The 26,135-nt window shown below is 38.3% G+C and overlaps 1 protein-coding gene and 1 long non-coding RNA gene across 3 annotated transcripts in view; one reads left to right on the forward strand and one right to left on the reverse strand.

The window, feature by feature from the left end:
- LOC307016869 overlaps positions 1–26,135 on the forward strand; it is a 305,672-nt gene that overhangs the window by 189,584 nt on the left and 89,953 nt on the right. The window lies entirely within an intron of this gene.
- Positions 2,214–10,518, reverse strand: LOC307017404 (uncharacterized protein). Of its 2 annotated transcripts, XM_079646991.1 has the most exons (9): positions 10,234–10,518; positions 5,175–6,052; positions 4,827–4,961; positions 4,391–4,459; positions 4,192–4,286; positions 3,778–3,904; positions 3,161–3,278; positions 2,996–3,072; positions 2,214–2,561 (listed from the first exon to the last, which is right to left on the reverse strand). In XM_079646991.1, exons 2-9 carry the CDS (start codon positions 5,331–5,333, stop codon positions 2,451–2,453), a joined length of 891 nt encoding a protein of 296 aa, XP_079503117.1. In that variant the 5' UTR covers positions 5,334–6,052; positions 10,234–10,518; the 3' UTR covers positions 2,214–2,450. The 2 variants fall into 2 exon arrangements, with proteins under 2 accessions (XP_079503117.1, XP_079503118.1); XM_079646992.1 differs by lacking the exons at positions 4,391–4,459; positions 10,234–10,518 and having other exon boundaries at positions 5,175–9,874.

A 26,135-nucleotide genomic window follows, 5' to 3' on the forward strand; every position in this document is an offset into this window, starting at 1 on the left:
TTTTTATTCAATTTTAACCTTCTAAATATTTTATATTAATATTTTGATGGAAAAATTAGCTTATTTCTTCAATACCTTCCTGGTCATGGGACCGATTCACTCAAAATCAATGTTGGGTCAAAGAACTACACTGGCTAAATAGGACGCACCTCTTTTAATTGCATTTTAACCCTGCAAATATTTTTATATTAATATTTTGATGGAAAATGAGCTTATTTCTGCAATACCTTCCAGGTCATGTGACCGATTCACTCAAAATCAATGTTGGGTCAAAGAACTACACTGGCTGAATAGGACACACCTCTTTTTATTGTATTTTAACACTTAAATAATTTGTATATTCATATTTTGATGCAAAAATGAGCTTATTTCTTCAATACTTTCCAGGTCATGTGACAGATTCACTCAAAATCAATGTTGGGTCAAAGAACTACACCGGCTGAATAGGACACACCTCTTTTTATTCAATTTTAACCCTCTAAATATTTTATATTAATATTTTGATGGAAAAAATAGCTTATTTCTTCAATACCTTCCTGGTCATGTGACCGATCCACTCAAAATTAATGTTGTGTTAAAGAACTACACTGGCTAAATAGGACACACCTCTTTTTATTGCATTTTAATACTTAAAATATTTTTATATTAATATTTGAATGCGAAATTGAGCTTATTTCTTCAATACCTTCCAGGTCATGTGACCTAATCACTCAAAATCAATGCTGGGCCAAAGAACTACACTGGCTGAATAGGACACACCTCTTTTTATTGCATTTTAATACTAAAATAATTTGTATATTAATACTTTGATGCACAAATTAGCTTATTTCTTCAATACCTTCCAGGTCATGTGACCGATTCACTCAAAATCAATGTTGGGTCAAAGAACTACACTGGCTGAATAGGACACACCTCTTTTTATTCCATTTTAACCTTCTAAATATTTTATATTAATATTTTGATGGACAAATTAGCTTATTTCTTCAATACCTTCCTGGTCATGTGACCTAATCACTCAAAATCAATGCTGGGCCAAAGAACTACACTGGCTGAATAGGACACACCTCTTTTTATTGCATTTTAATACTTAAAATATTTTTATATTAATATTTGAATGCGAAATTGAGCTTATTTCTTCAATACGTTCCAGGTCATGTGACCTATCACTCAAAATCAATGCTGGGCCAAAGAACTACACTGGCTGAATAGGACACACCTCTTTTTATTGCATTTTAATACTAAAATAATTTGTATATTAATACTTTGATGCAAAAATTTGCTTTTTTCTTCAATACCTTCCAGGTCATGTGACCGATTCACTACAAATCAATGTTGGGTCAAAGAACTACACTGGCTGAATAGGACACACCTCTTTTTATTCCATTTTAACCTTCTAAATATTTTTATATTAATATTTTGATGGAAAAATTAGCTTATTTCTTCAATACCTTCCTGGTCATGGGACCGATTCACTCAAAATCAATGTTGGGTCAAAGAACTACACCGGCTGAATAGGACACACCTCTTTTTATTCCATTTTAACACTCTAAATATTTTATATTAATATTTTGATGGAAAAATTAGCTTATTTCTTCAATACCTTCCTGGTCATGTGACCGATCCACTCAAAATCAGTGCTGGGTCAAAGAACTACACTGGCCGCATAGGACACACTTCTTTTTATTCCATTTTAACCCTCTAAATATTTTTATATTAATATTTTGATGGAAAAATGAGCTTATTTCTTCAATACCTTCCTGGTCATGTGACCGATCCACTCAAAATCAATGTTGTGTCAAAGAACTACACTGGCTAAATAGGACACACCTCTTTTTATTGCATTTTAATACTTAAAATATTTTTATATTAATATTTTAATGCGAAATTGAGCTTATTTCTTCAATACCTTCCAGGTCATGTGACCTAATCACTCAAAATCAATGCTGGGCCAAAGAACTACACTGGCTGAATAGGACACACCTCTTTTTATTGCATTTTAATACTTAAATAATTTGTATATTAATATTTTGATGCAAAAATTAGCTTATTTCTTCAATACCTTCCAGGTCATGTGACCGATTCACTCAAAATCAATGTTGGGTCAAAGAACTACACTGGCTGAATAGGACACACCTCTTTTTATTCCATTTTAACCCACTAAATACTTTTATATGAATAATTTTATGTGAAAATTAGCTTATTTCTTCAATAACTAATGACTCAAAATCACTTTATTAATTGAATACTAGTCTGTACACAATAGAAACAGCTCTTTATATCGGATAATATTACATCCTCTATTTAATATTAATATTTCTATTACAAATTCAGGGTTTTTTCTATAGCTTCCCTGTCATGTGACCCAGTGATTAATGATCAGAAAGTAATACAAACAAGGCTACACAGGACACATGTTTTACTAATCGTCATCATTGAGCACATTTCAAGTATTACTTGCACAAAGGACATTTCCAATATCCTGTCTCTGCCTTTTTAAGGTCTCTGCTGTCCATTGCCAGACACTGGGCATGGTACCATTGTTCGCAGTCATCACACTGAACCTGTTGAAGTGAAAGAAATAATGTATTTATAATATATTTGTACCTTAGATTACCATTCAGTTGTCTTAATACTCAAGTGTTAGTGAGGAATCAGCTGACACAATCATCTACTCCTTAAAACCCACTCCCTGTGTTTTAACATGCTCTATTGTTTTGTTTTATTTTTTTTGTTTTATTGTTCTGTCTTTTACATTTTTTGATTTAAGTATTCCAGTAGTGAGTGTTGCATTTTTTAAATGTATTGTATTTAGTTGTTTAAAATTAAATGTGTTTTAGATTGACTTTTAAAATCTGTCCAGGGACTACAGATGAAAAATAGCCTCTTGGCTAACTCTGGCATATTTACAGAAATGTTCATTAATGTGCACTGTCCCTGTTAAATAAATAAATAAATGTAGACATCACAATTACACATTTTCTTCACAACAGCTCACCCAGTCTGTGATGGGAGATCCAGATCCTGGAGGCCTTAAGGCAGCACACATAGCACAATAAGTGTGCTCATCAAAGACTGAAACAAGATAACAATACATGTATGTCAGCTTCTATATAAATACAGACACCCATATATACATATACATATATTCATATTTATTTACCTGATGCCTCAAGGATTTCGAGAGCCAGTTCTCTCCTCTCCTGTGTCATGTATTTCTTTGAACACTCGAAATTCACATTCGGGATCAGAGGGAAGGATTCCATGACTGCCTTTGCCATCTAAACAAACAACACTTATGTTATGGAGGGTTTTTCTTCTTTATTGTATAGTAATACAGATACAGACAAAAACATGAGACACATTATAGAAAACATCCACCCTTGACTAGAATGCCTCCCAAAACCTTTGATTATTGATATAGACCGGTCCTATTATTGGAATTTTGAGATATTCAGAAGCAAAGTTTTGTCAATTAAACTTTCTGTGTTCAAGTGAATACTAATTTAAGTTCAACAATGTTGTGTCATAATCCAATTGTTGTCAGTTGTGAAAAATACAATAAACAACAACATGATATCGGCATTATACTATATATTGTCCATTGGCCAACCTGCCTGCTAAATATTATGGGGATCAGCATCGGCCTTTAAAAAACCTTTATCGGACGGTCAACCACTACTTTTGACAGCTTTTTTAAATCCGTCCTTGCATTAAACTGTCTTTCACATTAAAAACTCTGCTTGTTAACTGGATGAAAACAGAATCTCTTCAGCTCACCTTCACAACAACGACACCACAGCTACATCCATCCTTTTGAAGTGGGTGACCCATAACGCCTCCCTTCCACTTAACATCCACCCAGTCTGTTATGCTGTGGCGTGTCCTCCTCATCCTGAAGTACTCCCTGAGAAAGGATAATGTCAACACACTTTACATTTCTAATTATGTGGCTCCTAAAGATAATGTAACAGAAATTCATACTGTTTGTATTCACCATATGACCATTTATTTGTATAAGGGGCAGCCACAGGTCAGCTATAGATATCACTGTCTGAACACAGACTGTATCAGACTGTTTAAAATGCTTTCAATGCTGTCTGTGAGTATGAATGTAACTAAATGTGACACATTTTTTACGTTTAAATATAGTTTTTCCTTGAATTTTCAAATATCTATTGAATTTTGATTTACTGTATTCTTTTGGCAGCATGTTCGGAGTCATCAAGCTCTTCGATGCTTTGAGCTGGATCCACCAGGAATACGGTGCTGGTTTTGGCATGAATGTACTGTGAAAAAGTAAAAGCACTTTTCATCAAAAAAGATTTTTGGTTTCACCATGTAAGTCTTGTGCTTTAACAGAAATAATACAATAACAAAAATAATTACAAACCAGCAACTTCCAGTGGTTGTTTTTGACAAGTACAAAGGACAGGACAGCTTCATAGTTGTGAAATTTTACCTATAATGCCATCAAATAAAGGATTAAAACAAACTTGAAGGCTAAGGTAAAAATAACAACAACATCAGTCTGACAATTATGTTCTTGTGCCATTCATTTGTCGTGCTTAAAACAAGTGTTGGTATGGAAATTCAATAGTAAGTAGATTTATCAGGTGATTTAACTAATGACTATAGTTTCAGAGAGGATACAGTAAAATAATCTCAGTTAATTTCCTATTTAAGATCTCAGCCAATGCTTCACTCCATGTACCTAATGGGTGAGTGTGAGCCCACATATCAAATCCACACCTACTTCCCCCTAAAGTATCACCATGCACAAACACAACACACCACACACATAAACATACACAGACCACACACATTACCTTTGGTAAACTGTGAGATGTTAGCTGAGTTCTGTCCCCGAACAAAATGACACCTGCTGTGTAGTGATTTAGCAAGTACATTTTGTTCACAACGCCGAATTTGTCGGCAGCAACATGAAACACGCCTTCAATTACCTGGCAAAAAAAATCATAACAATTTGCCAATTAATGCATATTCCCAGTTATACTGAACTTTCATTCCCTGCAACTTTGAGAATCTTGTGACTGACAAAAGTATCTAGACATTTTTTTCAGATACTTTTTGGGCAGAAATCGTTAAATGCTAGATAAAGAAAATGACACAGTGTAGAGTGAAACTTCAGACACTTGAAACATGTAGTAACGTACCTCCCCTGTCAACCACTGGTGGGGTCGAAGTGAGCATAGCTCACAGTAAGTAAGATGCGTCCTTTCATCTGTGAGGGGAGCACTGCCACGACCACCTCGGTGTCCTTTTTTTTCCACAGCCAGGTCAACTAAGTCAAGATTGAGGGGAAATAGATGCATTCTGTTTAATATGGACACTTGAGGAATCTTTTAACCCTCCGGTATCACTCTGGACATTTTTGTCCCGAATGACTAATTAGGGTAGTGCATTTGAATGATACCAGAGGGTTAACAATCTTGAATGTTTGGGTGGAGGCCTTGTTTTTGTATATGCACCATCAAAGCTACATACACAAAATATAATTAAACTGTCCATGTGTATGCATTTAACCTCAGTCCCTTTTAGAGTTTTCACTAAATGTCATTAAACAGGCTGCTCAGGAACAGAAACTGTAATTGCAGTTTAAAGTCTGATTTAGAAATCTAGTTTCTGTTATAAGTTTGTATGCTGTATTTACATTTTTCATCTTCATATTCTCCCCCTACAACATGCACCTAATCATATTGGGTTATAATACTTCATGTCCTTTGTCCTTCACCTCACTCACCAATTTAGTCCATGCTTTACTTTCTGACAATATTTACTTATTCCATTGTTACAATTAAAATGCTGGAGAACAATTTACACACTCTGAACATAGTAAGTTTTAGAGAAACTCACATTTCCCTGTGCATATTTTTCCTGTTGGTCCACTTTTATTTTCTTCACCTTTGTGGCAGGTGGGCTCTTGGGGTTGGGTAGTGTTTTTGGTGGATTGAAGTACTTGGACTTGGGCTTGGTGTGACCAGCAGAACTTTCCCGCTTGTTCCACTGTTCCTCGTGGTCATCATCTGGCCTGCTAGGATGTCCAAAGTTTTTGTCCAGAATATGCATTGGCAGATTGTGTTGCTCAATGTGCTCTATATATCTTCCTTGTATTGAGGCATACATTTTGGAGACAAAAACTCAGCTGGTCTCAGGTACTTTTTTTTTAAAAGGATGGAGTGTTTGACCAACCCAAACCAGAGCTCAACATGGCAGTTGGTATCCCTGGTTTTATGACTTCCATCTTTTTTAGAGGTACCTTTTCTATGTCGCGACAGATCCCCAAGCAACAAACCACTCCACAAAGGGAAGATCCCCATGTAGTTTTTTAACATTGCATCAATGGCACCAGGACAGAGGTAGTGGTTTTTTACATGAACAGCATCGTCAGAGAGAATGTCACACTCTGCTTGGTCCCGTCTGACTTGAAAAGCTTGTGTAAAAGGGGACTTTCCAATAATGTTATGAGCATTTTTTTCCATTTTGCTTTCCTCCTCTCCCATTACATGTCCAATTTCCTCCAGTTTCACGTCCCGAGTTTGCAAAATGCACTTGTCGAGGTACATTTTGTTCTGTTTCACCAAATTAGTGTACTCCACTGCATCAAAAAGCACACACATATGATAAAAAACATCAAGGGCTTCCTGCATACTTGTGCAGTTCAGGATGTACGCGAAACAGAATGTTGCATATTCCTGTGTGCCTCTGTCTACAGTTTTTTTTCCAAATGCTTGTGACACAGCCTTCATGATATGAGCAGAGCACAGATGCAGCACAGTGAAGTTAGGAATCAGTTCAGTTTGTCCAGACACTATCTCAAATGCTCTGTCAAGGTACACTGACATATTTTCCCTGTTAAAAGACAGAAGCACACTGTTTATCAGAGCCCAACTATAATCTGTCTCAACCTGTGCTATCTTTCTTTTTGTTGTGTAAGACAACTTTCTCTTAAATTCCATGAGCCAATGGGAAATAGATGGAATGGAATGGCTATTGGTGATCAGTTCTGTGACAGGCAAGGGAGGCTTATCCTTACCCATTCCGGGCAAAACCAAATCATAATACAAGACCCGCTTATTTTGATCAGGAATTTTCTGTATCACGCTGCCTGTGGCATCAAGGTAGAGGGCCGTAGGTGTTGGCTTTTTCAAGTGCTCAGTCAATATCTTTATTCCAGCATCTGTGTATAAATGCACAGCAAACGGATCAATTTGTAGGTGCTGAAGATAGCCTTTTGATGATGCATGACTGCTGCTCTCTTTGATTATTTTTTGAGTCAACATGAGTTCAAGCATCATGTCATCGTGGAGCCTTGCACTTTTCTTCACTTCAGAGGATATTTTCTTTAATACGTCTTTTGTGAGGCTTCTGCTTATGTTACCAGCCATTATTTCCTCTACTGGTGTCTGTCTCAACATAGTGTAATAATAATTGCTGACACCACTGGTTAAGGCTTTGGAAATTGTTCCTCTTCTCGTGTATTTAGCTGGTCTAAATCGCCTTTGATTTTTATGGTGTATAACTTCACCAATGCGCATGACTTTAAAAAATATTTTTTTATCCGTTGATTTTGGCCTGTTCTTTTTTCAGAAACTGTAGACAGCGAATTAAATTAAAGCGCACATCCATTAAATGTGCATTTTGCAGAGGCACAGAAAAATGGCGAATTCTTTTTATGGCTATCATTTGTCTTAACATGCTGGTATTTGAAAGCAAGTGTGCAGCATGGATTATTTTCGAAAATTCCTGATAAAATGTATCAGTCCAGGGGGGACGGAGTTTTTTTTTGCAATGTTTAGGTTTAATTTTGTTCCATTGTTTTCTTGTCATGGCAATTTTGAACTTTTTTGGCCCTGCTTTGCACTTTCTGTTCATTTTTGTTGTCATTTTGGTGGCTGTCTCTGTACTTTGTTGGTCTGACTCTTCTGTGTCTATCTCAGACTGTGGCTGTGCGTTACTTATTTCCCTGTCATCCTGACTTGTGTCCTTGTCTTTCTCACCTGTAGGTGCGCTGTAAGACTGTTTTTCTTCATCGTTCTTATCCTCATCTTTCCCCACAGGCTCTGTCCCTGTTTTTCGTTTGTTTCTTTTTCTTTTTTTTAACCTTTTCTGGCCCTTTCTTGTCCTTGCCTGTTTGTCCCTTTCTGTTCATTGTTGTTGTCATTTTGGTGGCTGTCTCTGTACTTTGTTGGTCTGACTCTTCTGTGTCTATCTCAGACTGTGGCTGTGCGTTACTTATTTCCCTGTCATCCTGACTTGTGTCCTCGTCTTCCTCACCCGTAGGTGCACTGTAAGACTGTTTCTTGATACTGTGCTGTCCATCTCTCCCTCTTTCACTGACATATTTTCCTAAATACAAACATTACAAAAGCAAAAAATCTCATTTAACTACTGTATCTCTTATTGCAAGACTACAATGCAACTTTAAGCAATCTGCCATCCTTGGGTCAATTACAGTAAATTATGTTAACATCCTACTGTGATGGCTGTAGTATTTAATTAAATAAGAACATTAACCCTTATGCCTCCCTAATGAAATGCATTATCCAGGCTACTGTTTAATTTTGCGAGCATTCTGATTGTGTTAAGAATATGACACGGCATTTGGTAAAGATGTTAGTGTTTTGGAAACATGTTCTTAATAATGTGTAATCAAAATAGTGACTTTCAAATCCCTAGCGAAAAAAATAAAAGTGAATGAACATTTGATAATTATGATCAGCACTGAATTGGGTTAAAAAATGTAAGTAATTGAAAGTGGAACAACATTATTAACATAGCCTATAATATCTTTATTACAGTATTTTTAGATGCAGACATTTTTGTCGTTAGTGTTTTCAGAGTAATGTTTTTAAAAAGGGATTCACAAGGGTTAAGCTTCAACTTAAAAGCCTCTGGGGCAGAGTCCTGCATGGGTCCAGTTTTGCAAATCTGCAACCACCCGAACCCTCGCAGCACAGTAGCAACTGCGAACCGACGCGTTACACGCAATTATCTTCAAGTCAAATCTGGACCCGACCTGTTGATATAAGACCCACGACCCGACCCGTTGTGAATTTTTGGGGGGGCTAGTAGAGTACTTCGTGACCACAGAGCGTGAACGTTGTGATCAGCTGTTTTAGCGCAGTTCTCCAGTGAGTCTCCCTCCGCAGCCGGTTGGCGTAGTTTTTGGCACAATTCCGTTGTACAGACCGACGTTAACAGCAGCCCCGTCTGTGCACACGGAGACCGACTCTGTCGTCCGGTGATCGAACCGCCTTCTGGAAAAGCTTCACAAGTACCTCGGTACGCAAATGCGCTTTGTGACACAAGTGACGGTACGCAATTCAGATTGTTTCCGCGCATGCGTACCTGCGTACCAGTTATGTGCACCCCTGGATATGGGCCTACGTGTATGTTTTGCCCGTTACCAGACCCGGCGTCATGGGCGAGCCCCATGGGGCCGGGCCCGCTCATCCAGGATTTGGGCCCGCCCATCCAGGATTTGGGCCCGCAGTTTTAATCAGGGCTGAATACAACATTGTAATTGTTTTATTATTATGTTTATGGTTGTTATTTGTAGGGCTCTTTCCTAATATTTATTTTTGTTGTAAACTATGTTGAAAGATTAGTTTAATATCATTTTTTTATTTTGCTATGAAATTCTGAATGAAATTCTGAATGAAAGGCTGCGCGCGAGACTGGTTTTTCGCTGGGTTGAGTCATGTGGGTGTTTGAGTGAGATGCGGCACAGCAGCCTGTCAGTATACTCTTGCTAGGTTAGTTTGTCTATTATCATTTATATTTATCTGCAACAATGGATATCAGGAAGTGGTTCATGAAAGGAATATGGCAACTCAGAGAAATTGACTCTCAAGCCGGCTCTCTCACAAACTCCAGTTCTGTGCGCAAACAGACCGCTGCACACGCTATCTGCCCCTCGCTCAATCTCTCTCTCTCTCTCTCTCTCTCTCCCTTTCTCTTTATCGCTCAACCTCACAACACCCTGTGTACGCTCCTCAAGTTTGCCTGCGTGCTTGCCCAAGTCCCCACCCCCGTTGACAATTCAGATTTCCCGGGAAATGTAAGTTTCGGCCCTGGCAAATCAAATGCCCGCCCAGAGACGTATGTCTGCCGCCGGGTCTGCCCGTTACACAACTATTTTGCGGGTTATCCGCCGGGTATCCGAGGCGGGACTCTGCTCTGGGGCTCATCAAAATTATTTTTTAACAGTACCTGCTTGAAGCACCTCAGTCCGGACTCCACGTCGGTCTTCACCCCAGATGACCCTCAACCACTTAAGATGCTCTTTCTTATTACCTTTAAACACTGTAAGTGTAACTGAGGACCACTGCTCAGTTGTAACATTAACTTCACTAAAACCATGAGAAATTAAAGACCTGGTGATGAAATCTCTACCTCCTGCTTGTTGCCACAGGTCTAAAGCTTTCTTTGTCTTGCCTTTTTTGAAGCGCACCATTTTTAGATCAAACAATGTGATCTGGTTTCTAAAATGTCTTCTTCGTGTTCTTCTTCTTCTTCTTCTTCTTCTTCTCTCGATGTTTGGCGTATTGCAAACAACTTTAAAGGTGCATACCGCCACCTGTACATGATTGTGAATCAACATATCATGTCTTAACCATGGTCTTAACTCATGGACGTATCTATGATCTAATCAAAAAATCTATATAAATAAATCAACAAAAATGATATGATACATTATTTGTTCAACCTCACACTCAATGGCGTTGGCTAATTTTCTGTGAAGAACTTATATCAGAACACATTTAAAATGACCACCCACTGTACTACACATTTATATTACAAACAGGAGGTTCGGGGCTAACACGAATGTGGAAATTGTGTGTGTGTGTGTGTGTGTGTGTGTGTGTGTGTGTGTGTGTGTGTGTGTGTGTGTGTGTGTGTGTGTATGTGTGTGTGTGTGTGTGTGTGTGTGTGTGTGTGTGTGTGTGTGTGTCTTATCACAACTGATCAAGATGGCCAAATTATGCTCTGCTCAGAGGGCCTTGCAAATGATTTTGGAAGAGAGAGAACCATTTGACGATGATGTAGAGGAAGAGGAAGGTGTATCAGAATGTGTGGGTCACATTTCTGAGAATTCTGAGTCCGACAGTGACTTTGAAGAACACGATTAGATTGAGCATCAGCTAGTTACAACAACAAAAAAAGCAACAGGACCAGCCGGTCAGCGGGCAAAACAACAAGTAGCACTTTAATTAATGAATCAAGGTTCAAGGTTTTTATTTGTCATACGAACATAGCTACAGTGTGGTTATGACGATGAACATCTTAGGTCACAGGATCCTCCATTGAAACAATAAGCTAATTTTTCCATCAAATTATTAATATAAAAATATTTAAAGTATTAAAATGCAATAAAAAGAGGTGTGCCCGATGCAGCCAGTGTAGTTCTTTGACCCAACATTGATTTTCAGTGAATCGGTCACATGAACAGGAAGGTATTGAAGAAATAAGCTAATTTTTCCATCAAAAAATTAATATAAAATATTTAGAGGGTTAAAATGCAATAAAAAGAGGTGTGTCCTATGCAGCCAGTGTAGTTCTTTGACCCCACATTTATTTTTGAGTGATTAGGTCACATGACCTGGAAGGTATTGAAGAAATAAGCAAATTTTTCCATTAAAATATTAATATAAAAATATTTAGAGTGTTAAAATGCAATAAAAAGAGGTGTGTCCTATGCAGCCAGTGTAGTTCTTTGACCCAGCACTGATTTTGAGTGATTAGTTGACATGACCTGGAAGGTATTGAAGAAATAAGCTAATTTTTCCATCAAAATACTAATATAAAAATATTTAGACTATTAAAATGCAATAAAAAGAGGTGTGTCCTATGCAGCCAGTGTAGTTCTTTGACCCAGCACTGATTTTGAGTGAATCGGTAACATGAACTGGAAGGTATTGAAGAAATAAGCTCATTTTTCCATCAAAATATTAATAAAAAATATTTAGAGTGTTAAAATGCAATAAAAAGAGGTGTGTCCTATGCGGCCAGTGTAGTTCTTTGACCCAGCATTGATTTTGAGTGATTAGTTCACATGACCTGGAAGGTATTGAAGAAATAAGCTCATTTTTCCATCAAAATATTAATAAAAAATATTTAGAGTGTTAAAATGCAATAAAAAGAGGTGTGTCCTATGCAGCCAGTGTAGTTCTTTGACCCAGCACTGATTTTGAGTGAATCGGTCACATGAACTGGAAGGTATTGAAGAAATAAGCTCATTTTTCCATCAAAATATTAATAAAAAATATTTAGAGTGTTAAAATGCAATAAAAAGAGGTGTGTCCTATGCGGCCAGTGTAGTTCTTTGACCCAGCATTGATTTTGAGTGATTAGTTCACATGACCTGGAAGGTATTGAAGAAATAAGCTAATTTTTCCATCAAAATACTAATATAAAAATATTTAGACTATTAAAATGCAATAAAAAGAGGTGTGTCCTATGTAGCCACTGTAGTTCTTTGACCCAGCACTGATTTTGAGTGAATCGGTCACATGACCTGGAAGGTATTGAAGAAATAAGCTCATTTTTCCATCAAAATATTAATAAAAAATATTTAGAGTGTTAAAATGCAATAAAAAGAGGTGTGTCCTATGCGGCCAGTGTAGTTCTTTGACCCAGCATTGATTTTGAGTGATTAGTTCACATGACCTGGAAGGTATTGAAGAAATAAGCTAATTTTTCCATCAAAATATTAATAAAAAATATTTAGAGTGTTAAAATGCAATAAAAAGAGGTGTGTCCTATGCAGCCAGTGTAGTTCTTTGACCCCACATTTATTTTTTAGTGATTAGGTCACATGTCCTGGAAGGTATTGAAGAAATAAGCAAATTGTTCCATTATAATATTAATATAAAATATTTAGAGTGTTAAAATGCAATAAAAAGAGGTGTGTCCTATGCAGCCAGTGTAGTTCTTTGACCCAGCATTGATTTCGAGTGATTAGTTCACATGACCTGGAAGGTATTGAAGAAATAAGCTCATTTTTCCATCAAAATATTAATAAAAAATATTTAGAGTGTTAAAATGCAATAAAAAGAGGTGTGTCCTATGCGGCCAGTGTAGTTCTTTGACCCAGCATTGATTTTGAGTGATTAGGTCACATGACCTGGAAGGTATTGAAGAAATAAGCGAATTTTTCCATCAAAATACTAATATAAAAATATTTAGACTATTAAAATGCAATAAAAAGAGGTGTGTCCTATGCAGCCAGTGTAGTTCTTTGACCCAGCACTGATTTTGAGTGAATCGGTCACATGAACTGGAAGGTATTGAAGAAATAAGCTCATTTTTCCATCAAAATATTAATAAAAAATATTTAGAGTGTTAAAATGCAATAAAAAGAGGTGTGTCCTATGCGGCCAGTGTAGTTCTTTGACCCAGCATTGATTTTGAGTGATTAGTTCACATGACCTGGAAGGTATTGAAGAAATAAGCTCATTTTTCCATCAAAATATTAATAAAAAATATTTAGAGTGTTAAAATGCAATAAAAAGAGGTGTGTCCTATGCGGCCAGTGTAGTTCTTTGACCCAGCATTGATTTTGAGTGATTAGTTCACATGACCTGGAAGGTATTGAAGAAATAAGCTCATTTTTCCATCAAAATATTAATAAAAAATATTTAGAGTGTTAAAATGCAATAAAAAGAGGTGTGTCCTATGCAACCAGTGTAGTTCTTTGACCCCACATTTATTTTTGAGTGATTAGGTCACATGTCCTGGAAGGTATTGAAGAAATAAGCAAATTGTTCCATTATAATATTAATATAAAATATTTAGAGTGTTAAAATGCAATAAAAAGAGGTGTGTCCTATGCAGCCAGTGTAGTTCTTTGACCCAGCATTGATTTCGAGTGATTAGTTCACATGACCTGGAAGGTATTGAAGAAATAAGCTAATTTTTCCATCAAAATATTAATAAAAAATATTTAGAGTGTTAAAATGCAATAAAAAGAGGTGTGTCCTATGCGGCCAGTGTAGTTCTTTGAACCAGCATTGATTTTGAGTGATTAGGTCACATGACCTGGAAGGTATTGAAGAAATAAGCGAATTTTTCCATCAAAATACTAATATAAAAATATTTAGACTATTAAAATGCAATAAAAAGAGGTGTGTCCTATGCAGCCAGTGTAGTTCTTTGACCCAGCACTGATTTTGAGTGAATCGGTCACATGAACTGGAAGGTATTGAAGAAATAAGCTCATTTTTCCATCAAAATATTAATAAAAAATATTTAGAGTGTTAAAATGCAATAAAAAGAGGTGTGTCCTATGCGGCCAGTGTAGTTCTTTGACCCAGCATTGATTTTGAGTGATTAGTTCACATGACCTGGAAGGTATTGAAGAAATAAGCTCATTTTTCCATCAAAATATTAATAAAAAATATTTAGAGTGTTAAAATGCAATAAAAAGAGGTGTGTCCTATGCAACCAGTGTAGTTCTTTGACCCCACATTTATTTTTGAGTGATTAGGTCACATGTCCTGGAAGGTATTGAAGAAATAAGCAAATTGTTCCATTATAATATTAATATAAAATATTTAGAGTGTTAAAATGCAATAAAAAGAGGTGTGTCCTATGCAGCCAGTGTAGTTCTTTGACCCAGCATTGATTTCGAGTGATTAGTTCACATGACCTGGAAGGTATTGAAGAAATAAGCTAATTTTTCCATCAAAATATTAATAAAAAATATTTAGAGTGTTAAAATGCAATAAAAAGAGGTGTGTCCTATGCGGCCAGTGTAGTTCTTTGAACCAGCATTGATTTTGAGTGATTAGGTCACATGACCTGGAAGGTATTGAAGAAATAAGCGAATTTTTCCATCAAAATACTAATATAAAAATATTTAGACTATTAAAATGCAATAAAAAGAGGTGTGTCCTATGCAGCCAGTGTAGTTCTTTGACCCAGCACTGATTTTGAGTGAATCGGTCACATGAACTGGAAGGTATTGAAGAAATAAGCTCATTTTTCCATCAAAATATTAATAAAAAATATTTAGAGTGTTAAAATGCAATAAAAAGAGGTGTGTCCTATGCGGCCAGTGTAGTTCTTTGACCCAGCATTGATTTCGAGTGATTAGTTCACATGACCTGGAAGGTATTGAAGAAATAAGCTAATTTTTCCATCAAAATATTAATAAAAAATATTTAGAGTGTTAAAATGCAATAAAAAGAGGTGTGTCCTATGCGGCCAGTGTAGTTCTTTGAACCAGCATTGATTTTGAGTGATTAGTTCACATGACCTGGAAGGTATTGAAGAAATAAGCAAATTGTTCCATTAAAATATTAATATAAAAATATTTAGAGTGTTAAAATGCAATAAAAAGAGGTGTGTCCTATGCAGCCAGTGTAGTTCTTTGACCCAGCACTGATTTTGAGTGAATCGGTCACATGACCTGGACGGTATTGAAGAAATAAGCTCATTTTTCCATCAAAATATTAATAAAAAATATTTAGAGTGTTAAAATGCAATAAAAAGAGGTGTGTCCTATGCGGCCAGTGTAGTTCTTTGACCCAGCATTGATTTTGAGTGATTAGTTCACATGACCTGGAAGGTATTGAAGAAATAAGCTAATTTTTCCATCAAAATATTAATATAAAAATATTTAGACTATTAAAATGCAATACAAAGAGGTGTGTCCTATGCAGCCAGTGTAGTTCTTTGACCCAGCACTGATTTTGAGTGAATCGGTCACATGACCTGGAAGTTATTGAAGAAATAAGCAAATGTTTCCATCAAAAATATTAATAAAACCTATTTAAAGTATTAAAATGCAATAAAAAGAGGTTTGTTCAATAAATGTATGCACTAGGGTGAATTTGCTTCACATTCACACGATCGAGAAGCTGTCGATTTATTAAAAAGAACCTTTTTCTTTTGTAATTGTAAATGTCATTTGTTGATGGTCCCTAAGTGAAAGCCTCGTTTCGCGGAGAAGATCTCCCCGTTAAACTGACGCTGCCGGCGGGTCCGGGAAACTGACGCTGCTGGCAGGTCCGCGAATGTCCGTCGAATATCCAACCTAAAACTAAATTCACCGCGGTCTTCTACCGAAGATAATTTGTTAATATTTTCCACCCCTGATAAGTGATGTCAAAATAAAACGAATTGGTGATACTATAGATTTAATTAGGACTATTTCATATTTTCACCATTTGGGACACCTTATACGTTTAGTGACATAACTCCATGGGTATGTAAGCTACCTTTACACACTTATTATTGCTGGATTCAGAAGAACCACACATTATATTATGATATTGACATTCAGTCTTTTCTATAATGCAGAGGGATGTCCTGACCTCAGGTATGCCAACACTGTAAAATATTACCATGATTTCACAATATTTAACTGTAATATTTTTCAATAAATTACGGTTTTACCACTTTACAGTCTTTACCTGTGATGTTCACAATATAATACTGTAATTTTGAATTTCACAGTGAAATCAATACAGGCACAGTTAGTTAATTACTGTGAATGTACAGGATAAATGATTACCAGGATTTCACAACATGTGACTGTATTATTTCACAGTAAAATACTGTATTCAGACCATCCTCTGTGACAACACAACAAATTATGTGATTTTCTTGCTTTTATCGCTCTTGCTTCGCTTTAAATACAAATGTATTTCTTTGGTGCAGGTTTTACTTAAATTGAAAGGGGCACCACTGCATGTGCCTTAAAATAAACTATGCAACATATAAATCTATGTAAAATTGAAATTGTTGTCTTGGCTTGGTGTTTTCAGGTGCTTCCTGGGCATTAATCCTGAGATGGGCTCGAAAGCCAAAAAGAGGCATGGCAATTTAAACCCCCATGTCAGCACATTCTTCAGAAAATTGTTGACTTCGAATGGATGTCTGTGTAGACATGTGCTCCCCTCCTTGTTTTCTTTTCTGTCTCCCTGCTGCGCAGGTGCACCTGGTCTGCCCCTGGCTCCGCCTCTGCCCAGGTGTTCCAAATTCCACTCAGCCGTGTATATATAAAGAGAAGCTGGAGGAGAAGGATGTCTCGCCTATCCTAACGCCGGGAGACACTGTCCTTAGAATACCTCTTTGCCATTTTGAGCTGTAGGCAGTGCATGACATTAAGGATTTTGGGAGATGGCCCTGTGGGCCATCTAAGCTAATTTACAGATGGCCCTGAGCCCAATAGAGATTGCCCTGAAAAATGCGCGCGGACGAAATGACGCACAAAGGGTTTGGGGGGCCTCCTCCTAGAACATTTAGATTTTTGCAGGTCTTAGATGCTGTCTGGAGCATTCTATAGACTGAATTATAAGATGAACCACCACAATATTACAATTTCAATTGTATTCTTAATTTCACTTGTTTGTGTTTGCTCGCTTGCATGCCCTGCATAGCTATAATAAATACTTACGTTGTTGGTCAAGACACTTTCCATCTGATGAAGGCAAATGCCTTCCCAGATGTAAGAAGTAGAAAACATTACATGCAGTTATAAATGCCAAAACAAACATTATTTACGCTATTATGACCCCTGTTAAAAATGTTTGTAATGTTATCTCCTGTAAGTTGGTCGAAGGAATGCCTCCTCATCCAGAAGCTGACTGAGCAGACCCGAGCAGCCGAGTGCACCCGCGAAGCACACACACTAGGCTTGTTTGAGACCTGCGCAGACCTGCGCAATTTCGATCAACGTCTTGCTCGTGCTCTGCATGATGGTTTGTCATTTTTGTCCGACTTGCTCTGGAGACTCGCTCACATGAGACGTTGAAATCTCGCGGGACAAAGACGCCCGCAGCCTTGAGAGCGAGGCGAGACGAGGCGCCGCAGTTCCTCTCCACGGGCTGCGGAGGCGAAATGCTTGATGGGAAACGACTCGCTGGTATCTCGAGCTGAGCGCTCATTGGTGGTTTTTACCACGTGCTGCTGATGAAGCTCTCCATTGGCTCGGCAAAAGTTTGTTGTTGTTTTGTGTCAGTTTTACGTCGCAACTTCCATTCAGATTTTTCATCATTGTTCCATAATGTTTATCATCATGTAATTAATATCTATATATGTTATACTATACTTGCACTGCTTACCGTTTTCATACTTTATATATCTTAGCATATTCATACACACTGTTCATACTGCTCACAGGCTGCTGTGTGTATCTAGTGTATTCATACCCCTCACTGTTTATTCATCATTCAATTCATTCTATATTTTATCCTGTAGATTGTGTACATTACTTTTCACTTTACTGCTTTGTGCACTCCTGGTTGGAAGCTAAACTGCATTTCGTTGTCTCAGTACCTGTAATATGTGCAATAACAATAAAGTTGAATCTAATCTTGAGCAGGAACAAATGTATTTACTTAGTACATATCTGACATTAACGATTAAACACATGTGTGCATTCTTTATAAATGCAAACCGAGTCAAGCCGACTCCGGAGGTGGCGGTATGCACCTTAAAGTTGTTTGCAATCCGCCAAAAAACCGAGAGAAGAAGAAGAAGAAGGCGAAGAAGGTCAAGAAGTAGAAGAAGAAGAAGAAGCCGACTCGGAGCTGTCCGATTTCAGGCGAGCTTTTTGAGACCTCCCCCGGCTGCGATCGGCTATTCTCGTCTACTTTCGAGGCGAGCCGCAACGCGTCTCAAACAAGCCTAATGGCGACGTCAGAGTTCCCGTTAGCAAGCAAATCTAAATGACTTCGGTCAAAATGTCCGGTCAAAATAATTTCCCTTTAGCGCAATACCGCTTCAGTTGCGCCACTTATGTGACAGACAAGAAGAGTATGTGACAGACAAGAGTAGTCAATTCTAATGTGTAACACTTAATGTGGAGAAAGAGATGTGCTGTATGGGTTGATTGTGCGTTGATCTGTTGCTAATGCCTCGGGGTTCCGGTGGGCATGTAAACAAATGCATAATGCTGCGCTACACTTTGTGGCCTCACCCAGTTGCATTAGCGACACTTATTGTTTAGGTCACGGTGTCTTTTAATAAGCAGGTAGTCATATCATGAGCTAAAACTAGCTGGATCTGATCGATATGGACATAAACGCGAGTGAAGTCTAATCTGACGGGATAGAGAGATCAGCTGCTGCTGACGACTAGACACGCAGCTCTGCATGATCACATGCAGCTGTGAGCGGAACAAAACACACACTTCAGGTTAGAATATCACACGTAGCTATTTTAATTACCTCTCAAACTACCTAAACTAGTTATAGATATGTTTAGTTTTACTGTCGGGTCACTCATTACTGGATCCGCGAGCTGCATGATACTGGTATAATAGATTGCCCGATCGGGCAACCAGCAGGTGAGGCTTCATGGCCCGAGCTAAATACTAGATGGCCCCGGGCCATCGGGCAGTCCTTAATGTCGAGCCCTGGCTGTAGGCCATATTTTTCCAGATGTGTTTATGTTTAGCCTGGAGGACCTGCAGTCCAGTCTTCGCGGCTTTATTTTGTTTCCCATAGGGTTTATAATTGATTTCTGGTTGGGGGGGGAGCTCTGGGTCCTACGGCCCGTGGTGTGACTGGCTCGGGTTCCCTCCTTCTGTTTGTTCCTTTTGGCCACTCCTCCAGACCTCTTTTTGTTTCCCGTTTCGCTTGTGTGAGCAATCAATCAATGTTTATTTATATAGCCCAATATCACAAATGTTACATTTGTCTCAGTGGACTTCACAGTTTGTACAGAATATCAGTATGACAATACGACACCCTCTGTCCTTAGACCCTCACATCGTACAAGGAAAAACTTCCAGAGAAAACCCCACAGTTTAAAGGGAAAAATGGGAGAAACCTCAGGGAGAGCAACAGAGGAGGGATCCCTCTCCCAGGACGGACAGACGTGCAATAGATGCCGTGTGTAAATTGAAAAGATAATACATTTGCAACATAGGTAGTCCAAATGTTTGGAAATGCATGTGTGTATAATAAGAAGATGAATCCACGAGGATATCCATCCAGGACTTATGATCCAGGACCAGCCACGACTCAAGATCCAGGACTCGCAATCCATGACACAGGACCGCAGGATCATCCATGACTCCGGATCCCGGCGTATATAGACACCAAAAAGAAAGAAATTTGGGGAAGCTGGGTTAATCGGAACATGAGAGTACACAGGTATAGACAGAGAGAAGGAAGAAGTAAGATGTCCCCCGACAAACTAAGCCTATATCAGCAAAACTAGGGGCTGAATCTAATCAGCCCTAACTATAAGCTTTATCAAAAAGGAAGGTCTTAAGCGCACTCTTAAAAACGGATAGGGTGTCTGCCGTCCGAACACAAACTGGAAGCTGATTCCACAAAAGTGGAGCTTGATAAGAAAAGGCTCTGGCTCCCATTGTACTTTTAGAGACTCTAGGAACAACCAACAACCCTGCATTCTTGGAACGCAATGCCCTAGTAGGACAATAGGGTATAATGAGTTCTTTAAGGTAAGATGGCGCCTGCCCATTAAGGGCTTTGTAGGCGAAAAGAAGAATTTTAAATTCTATCCTGTGTTCTATAGGGAGCCAGTGTAAGGCAGCCAGAACAGGAGTAATGTGGTCCCTTTTCCTAACTCTGGTTAGTACACAAGCTGCAGCATTTTGAATCAGCTGAAGCGACTTGACTGACTTCTTGGTACACCCTGATAATAAGGAGTTACAATAATCCAGCCTTGAAGTAACAAATGCATGGACTAGTTTCTCTGCATCGTTTTGAGGCACGATATGCCTGATTTTTGCAATGTTACGTAGATGGAAGTAGGCGGTCCTTGAAATTGATTTTATGTGGGTGTTAAAGGATAAATCCTGATCAAATATAACACCAAGATTCCTTACAGTCTCACTGGAGGCCAAATTAATGCCATCCATAGTTAATATATCTTTAGATAATTTGTTTCGTAGATTCTTCGGGCCAAGTACAATAACTTCAGTTTTGGTCGTGTTTAACATCAAAAAATTTAAGGTCATCCACGTTTTTAAGTCCTTGAGGCACTCTTGAATTTTATTTAGATGATTAATTTCATCAGGCTTGATTGATAAATATAGTTGAGTATCATCCGCATAACAATGAAAGTTTACAGAATGATTCCTTATAATATTGCTTAACGGAAGCATATATAGGGTGAACAAAATAGGTCCAAGCACTGAGCCCTGTGGCACTCCATGGCTAACTTTGGTTTGCATGGAAGATTCATCGTTGACACGTACAAACTGAGAGCGTTCAGATAGATAGGACCTAAACCAGCCTAAAGCAGTTCCCTGTATGCCAACTAAGTGCTTTAGTCTTTGCAATAGGATATCATGGTCGATAGTATCAAATGCAGCACTAAGATCGAGCAAGACAAGAATAGAGACAAGTCCCTTGTCAGAGGCTATTAGAATGTCATTTGTGACTTTAACCAGAGCTGTCTCTGTGCTATGTTGTGTTCTAAAGCCAGACTGAAAATCTTCAAATAAATCATAGTTTTTTAAGTAATCACACAGCTGTTTTGCGACTGCTTTCTCAAGAATCTTTGAGATGAACGGAAGATTAGAAATAGGTCTATAGTTGGCTAAAACCTCTGGATCGAGGTTGTGCTTTTTAAGAAGCGGTTTTATCACTGCTACTTTGAAAGATTTTGGAACATAGCCTGATAATAAAGACATATTCATAATATTTAATAAAGAAGTGCTAATTAATGGAAAAACTTATTTTAACAGCTTAGTTGGAATCGGGTCTAAGATACACGTTGATGGTTTAGAAGAGAGAATCATTGAATTTAATTGTTCAAGGTTTATGGCTGAAAAGCATTCTAGTTTACTATCTAGTGTAATATTATTAGAACTTACGTTTCCGGGAGCTGTTGATAACACTATACTGGTCAAAGGCAAGAGGTCATTGATTTTGTTTCTAAGAGTAACAATTGTATCGTTAAAAAAGCACATAAAATCATTACTACTGAGTGCTATGGGAATAGAAGGCTCAGTCGAGCTGTGGCTCTCTGTCAGCCTGGCTACAGTGCTGAAAAGAAATCTTGCATTATTCTTATTCTCATCTATTAATGAAGAGTAGTATGCTGCTCTCGCTTTACGCAGTGCTTTCTTATATTCATTGAGAGTAATATGCCAAATTAAACGAGATTCTTCAAGTTTAGTGGAACGCCATATCCTTTCAAGTTGTCTCGACTTTTGCTTTATTTTGCGGGTTTCGGCATTATGCCATGGAGCTAATCTATGTTGTTTTATTTTCTTCTTTTTCAAAGGAGCAACAGAGTCTAATTTTATTCGCAGCGCATCTGTAGCACTATCAACAACATGATCAATTTGGGGTGGTGTACATTTTGTATAAGTTTCCTCCCCTACATGCAGACATGCTATCGAGTTAAGTATTGGTGGAATCTCTTCCTTAAATTTGGCTATAGCACTAACAGATAGGTTTCTGCTGCAGGAGCTTTTGGCTAATGCTTTGTAGTCTAGTAACAGTACTTCAAAACTTACTAAGAAATGGTCGGATAAAGCAGGATTATGCGGTTCGACTAATAGTTGCTCAATTTCAATACCATAAGTCAGAACAAGGTCAAGAGTGTGATTATAGCAGTGGGTTGGTTTATTTACACTGACAGAAACCAACAGAATCTAATATAGAGTTAAATGCAACAGTAAGGCTATTTTTATCATCGTCAACATGAATATTAAAGTCACCTACGATAATTACTTTATCTGTTTTAAGTACCAAAGCTGATAAAAACTCAGAGAATTCTGATAAGAATTCTGAATAAGGACCTGGTGCACGGTACACTGTAACAAATAAGATTGGCTGCAAAGTTTTCCAGGTCGGATGCGTAAGACTGAAAATGAGGCTTTCAAAGGAGGTATAATTTAATTTTTGTTTAGTATTGATAAGTAAACTTGAGTCAAAGATTGCTGCAACTCCACCTCCTCGGCCCGTGCCTCGGGCAATATGAGTATTGATATGGCTGGGTGGAGTGGCCTCATTTATGCTGACATATTCTTCATGTCTCAACCAAGTTTCAGTGAGACAGCATATATCAATATTATAATCTGATATTAAATCATTTACCAGTATTGCTTTAGATGCTAGAGATCTTATGTTTAAGAGACCACATTTAATCTTCCTGTTTTGTTGCACTGTAGTAGTTGTTACATTTACTTTTATTAGGTTATTATGTATGACACCTCTATTAGGTTTTACATTAAATTGTCCTTGGGCAGACACACACACCGTTAATATTGGGTATTTTATTGGGGTCGGGATTCCTATGGATGACTGCCTAGGAGAGAGCGCAGAGAAGCGTGTAAGACTGCGACTCTGCCTCCTGGTCTCAACTCCAGTTTGTCATGGATTAAGTCCACAGAGCCCTGAAATGTTTGCCGAAATGAGATTTGCACCTTCCAAAGTAGGATGAATGCCGTCTCTCTTAATCAGACCAGGTTTTCCCCAGAAGGCTGTCCAATTATTCACGAAGCCCACATTGTTTGCTGGGCACCACCAAGACAACCAGCGCTGAAATGATGACATGCGGCTATACATGTCATCATTGATCAGATTGGGGAGGGGACCAGAGAAGATTACGGTGTCCGACATTGTTTTAGCATAACTACACACCGACGCCACATTAAGTTTGGTGCATTCTGATTGGCGTAAACGAACATCATTACCACCGACGTGAATAACAATCCTACTGTATTTACGTTTATTTTTAGCCAGCAGTCTAAGATGCGCCTCAACGTCGCCCGCTCTGGCCCCCGGAATGCATGTGACTGTGGACGCTTCGGTCTCTAAATTCACGTGTCTCATAATAGAGCTACCAATAACCAGAGTTGGCTTCTCAGCGGGTGTCTCGCTGAGTGGGGAATATCTGTTGTAACGTGAACGGGTTGGTGGGGACCTGCGGGTTTCGCGTTATGCCCCTTCTGAACAGTCACCCATTCTCCCTGCTGCTCGGGAGTTGCCGGGGGACGGCTAAGAGGAGCTACCTTTTGCCGGTCCGCACCGGCTAACATGGGCTTTACTGTAGCTGAGTTATTTTCTAAGATGCGGAGCCGGGCTTCTATGGCTATGATTCCCGCCTCCAACCTAACAACTATACTACATTTAACACATGTATCGGTACCAGTAAAGGAGGTAGGGGAGTAACCAAACATGAGACAGTTAGAGCAGGAAATAGCACCCGAGGGTGGGGAAAGAGCCATGGCTAGCTATCAAGCTAAAGTAGCTACCGTTAGCAAACCCGAAAAGAGTGTAGGCAACTGTGGAGTTACAGTCGCTAAGAGAAGGAGAGTTTGTGAGTGCTTAAGCTGTAGTAACGTGTGATTACAACGTCAGGCAGTTGCCGTGATCAAGAGTTTTAAAACGATCGATTAAGTTAAGAACAAACTATCAGCAACAGAACAGGCACACGGGATACCCGGACATGACAACAACAACCGGAAGTTACAACATGCTTACCGCAATAGTGGTCCGTCAAGCGGCTGATTATCAATAAATGCTCGTTACCAAGTGCCGGTTATTGCGTGTGTTCTTTCATGTTGCGGGTCTCAGCACGTGCCACTACCGCGATTGGGTGGTGGGGTTATGGTATGGGCAGGCGTATGTTATGGACGATGAACACAGGCCACTCGATTCACAACATTACCCTAACCCTAACCCTAACCCTAATCCTAACCCTCACAGCAGATACTGACTGGTTTTCGGACCCCCCCAGACCCCCCCAATAAAGCAAAAATGCACGTGGCCTTTTATTGTGGCCAGCCTAAGGCACACCTGTGCAATAATCATGCTGTCTAATCAACATCTTGATATGCCACACCTGTGAGGTGGGATGGATTATCTCGGCAAAGGAGAAGTGCTCACTATCACAGATCTTTTCAGATTTGTGAACAATATTTGAGAGAAATGGTTGTTTTGTGTATATAGAAAATGTTTTAGATCTTTGAGTTCATCTCATGAAAAATGGGAGCAAAAACAAAAGTGTTGCGTTTATATTTTTGTTCAGTGTATTTCCAAAATAATTTGTATTGCATCCAGGGGTAGAAACATTTGTATTTCTGCTGTAAAGTTGGGCATTTTAACATGGGGTCTATGGAAATTGCTCCCTTCTGCAGTCATCCCCTATCGGCCAATAGATGAACTGTAGTTTGTGGCACTTCCTTATTGGCCTCCCGTCTCTGCCCCAGAGTTTGTATGTATGTATGTATGTATGTATGTATGTATGTATGTATGTATGTATGTATGTATGTATGTATGTATTTTAATACGTCAAATATGACTCTGCATTTGGCTTTTACAGGCGGTGGCTATTAACAGCAGCTCACTATTACTGATGGATCAAATGCAATGCAAATAAACAAGTGAAAATAAATATCTCTTATGGAATATCTCTGAAGTTTAAAACATTTTCCTTTGCTCAGTGTTGTCTTTCAAGTAAAACCTGCCATTCATTAAACATATTCAGGCAGTATTATCCAGACAAGTAAAGAAACACACGACCATATACAACAGTTCAAAAGCAAAAATGTTGTATTTTTAAGTTTTTAGAAGCACTTTATAATTTAGCGTGCTTTATTTTTAATATGTATTGTAACATAAACCTGCTGGTAATCCCCATTTAAAAAAAATCCAATAAATGGTATACTTTACTGACAAATGACGTTTAGGCTATTTAAATGTATCAAGTTGGTTTATGTTTTATAATAAGGGATATTTTTGTGATATAGATACACCTTTAAAGGGCATGGGAAGCAGTGGGATTTATACAAAACAGAATTAATGTCTTATAAGAGCAGACAACAGACCATTTCACATTTGTCAACATGAACATTCAAGATGTGTTCAATTGTATTTCCTGTTGCAGTGTATGTGAATGACATCAGCTGATAGGCAGTAACCATGTACCTAAGTTCCCTTAAGAATGGCGATTGCACTTCGATTCATATTTCCCAACCATAATGATATTTAAAATCCTTTCTTACAATTGATGCACCTTCAACCCTGCTCTTGTTCATTGGGCGTGGTCAATCAAACTTTGGCTAACATCGCTCTACAAAAAGCAATGGGATTTTTCCATTGGATTTTGGAATCTTGCAGAAATAAGATCTGTGGCATACACATGTTTATGATACGGTCATATTTTGTTCAGCA

The sequence above is a fragment of the Notothenia rossii genome (assembly GCF_949606895.1).
Source record: "Notothenia rossii genome assembly, chromosome: 8".
Classification (NCBI taxonomy): domain Eukaryota; kingdom Metazoa; phylum Chordata; class Actinopteri; order Perciformes; family Nototheniidae; genus Notothenia; species Notothenia rossii.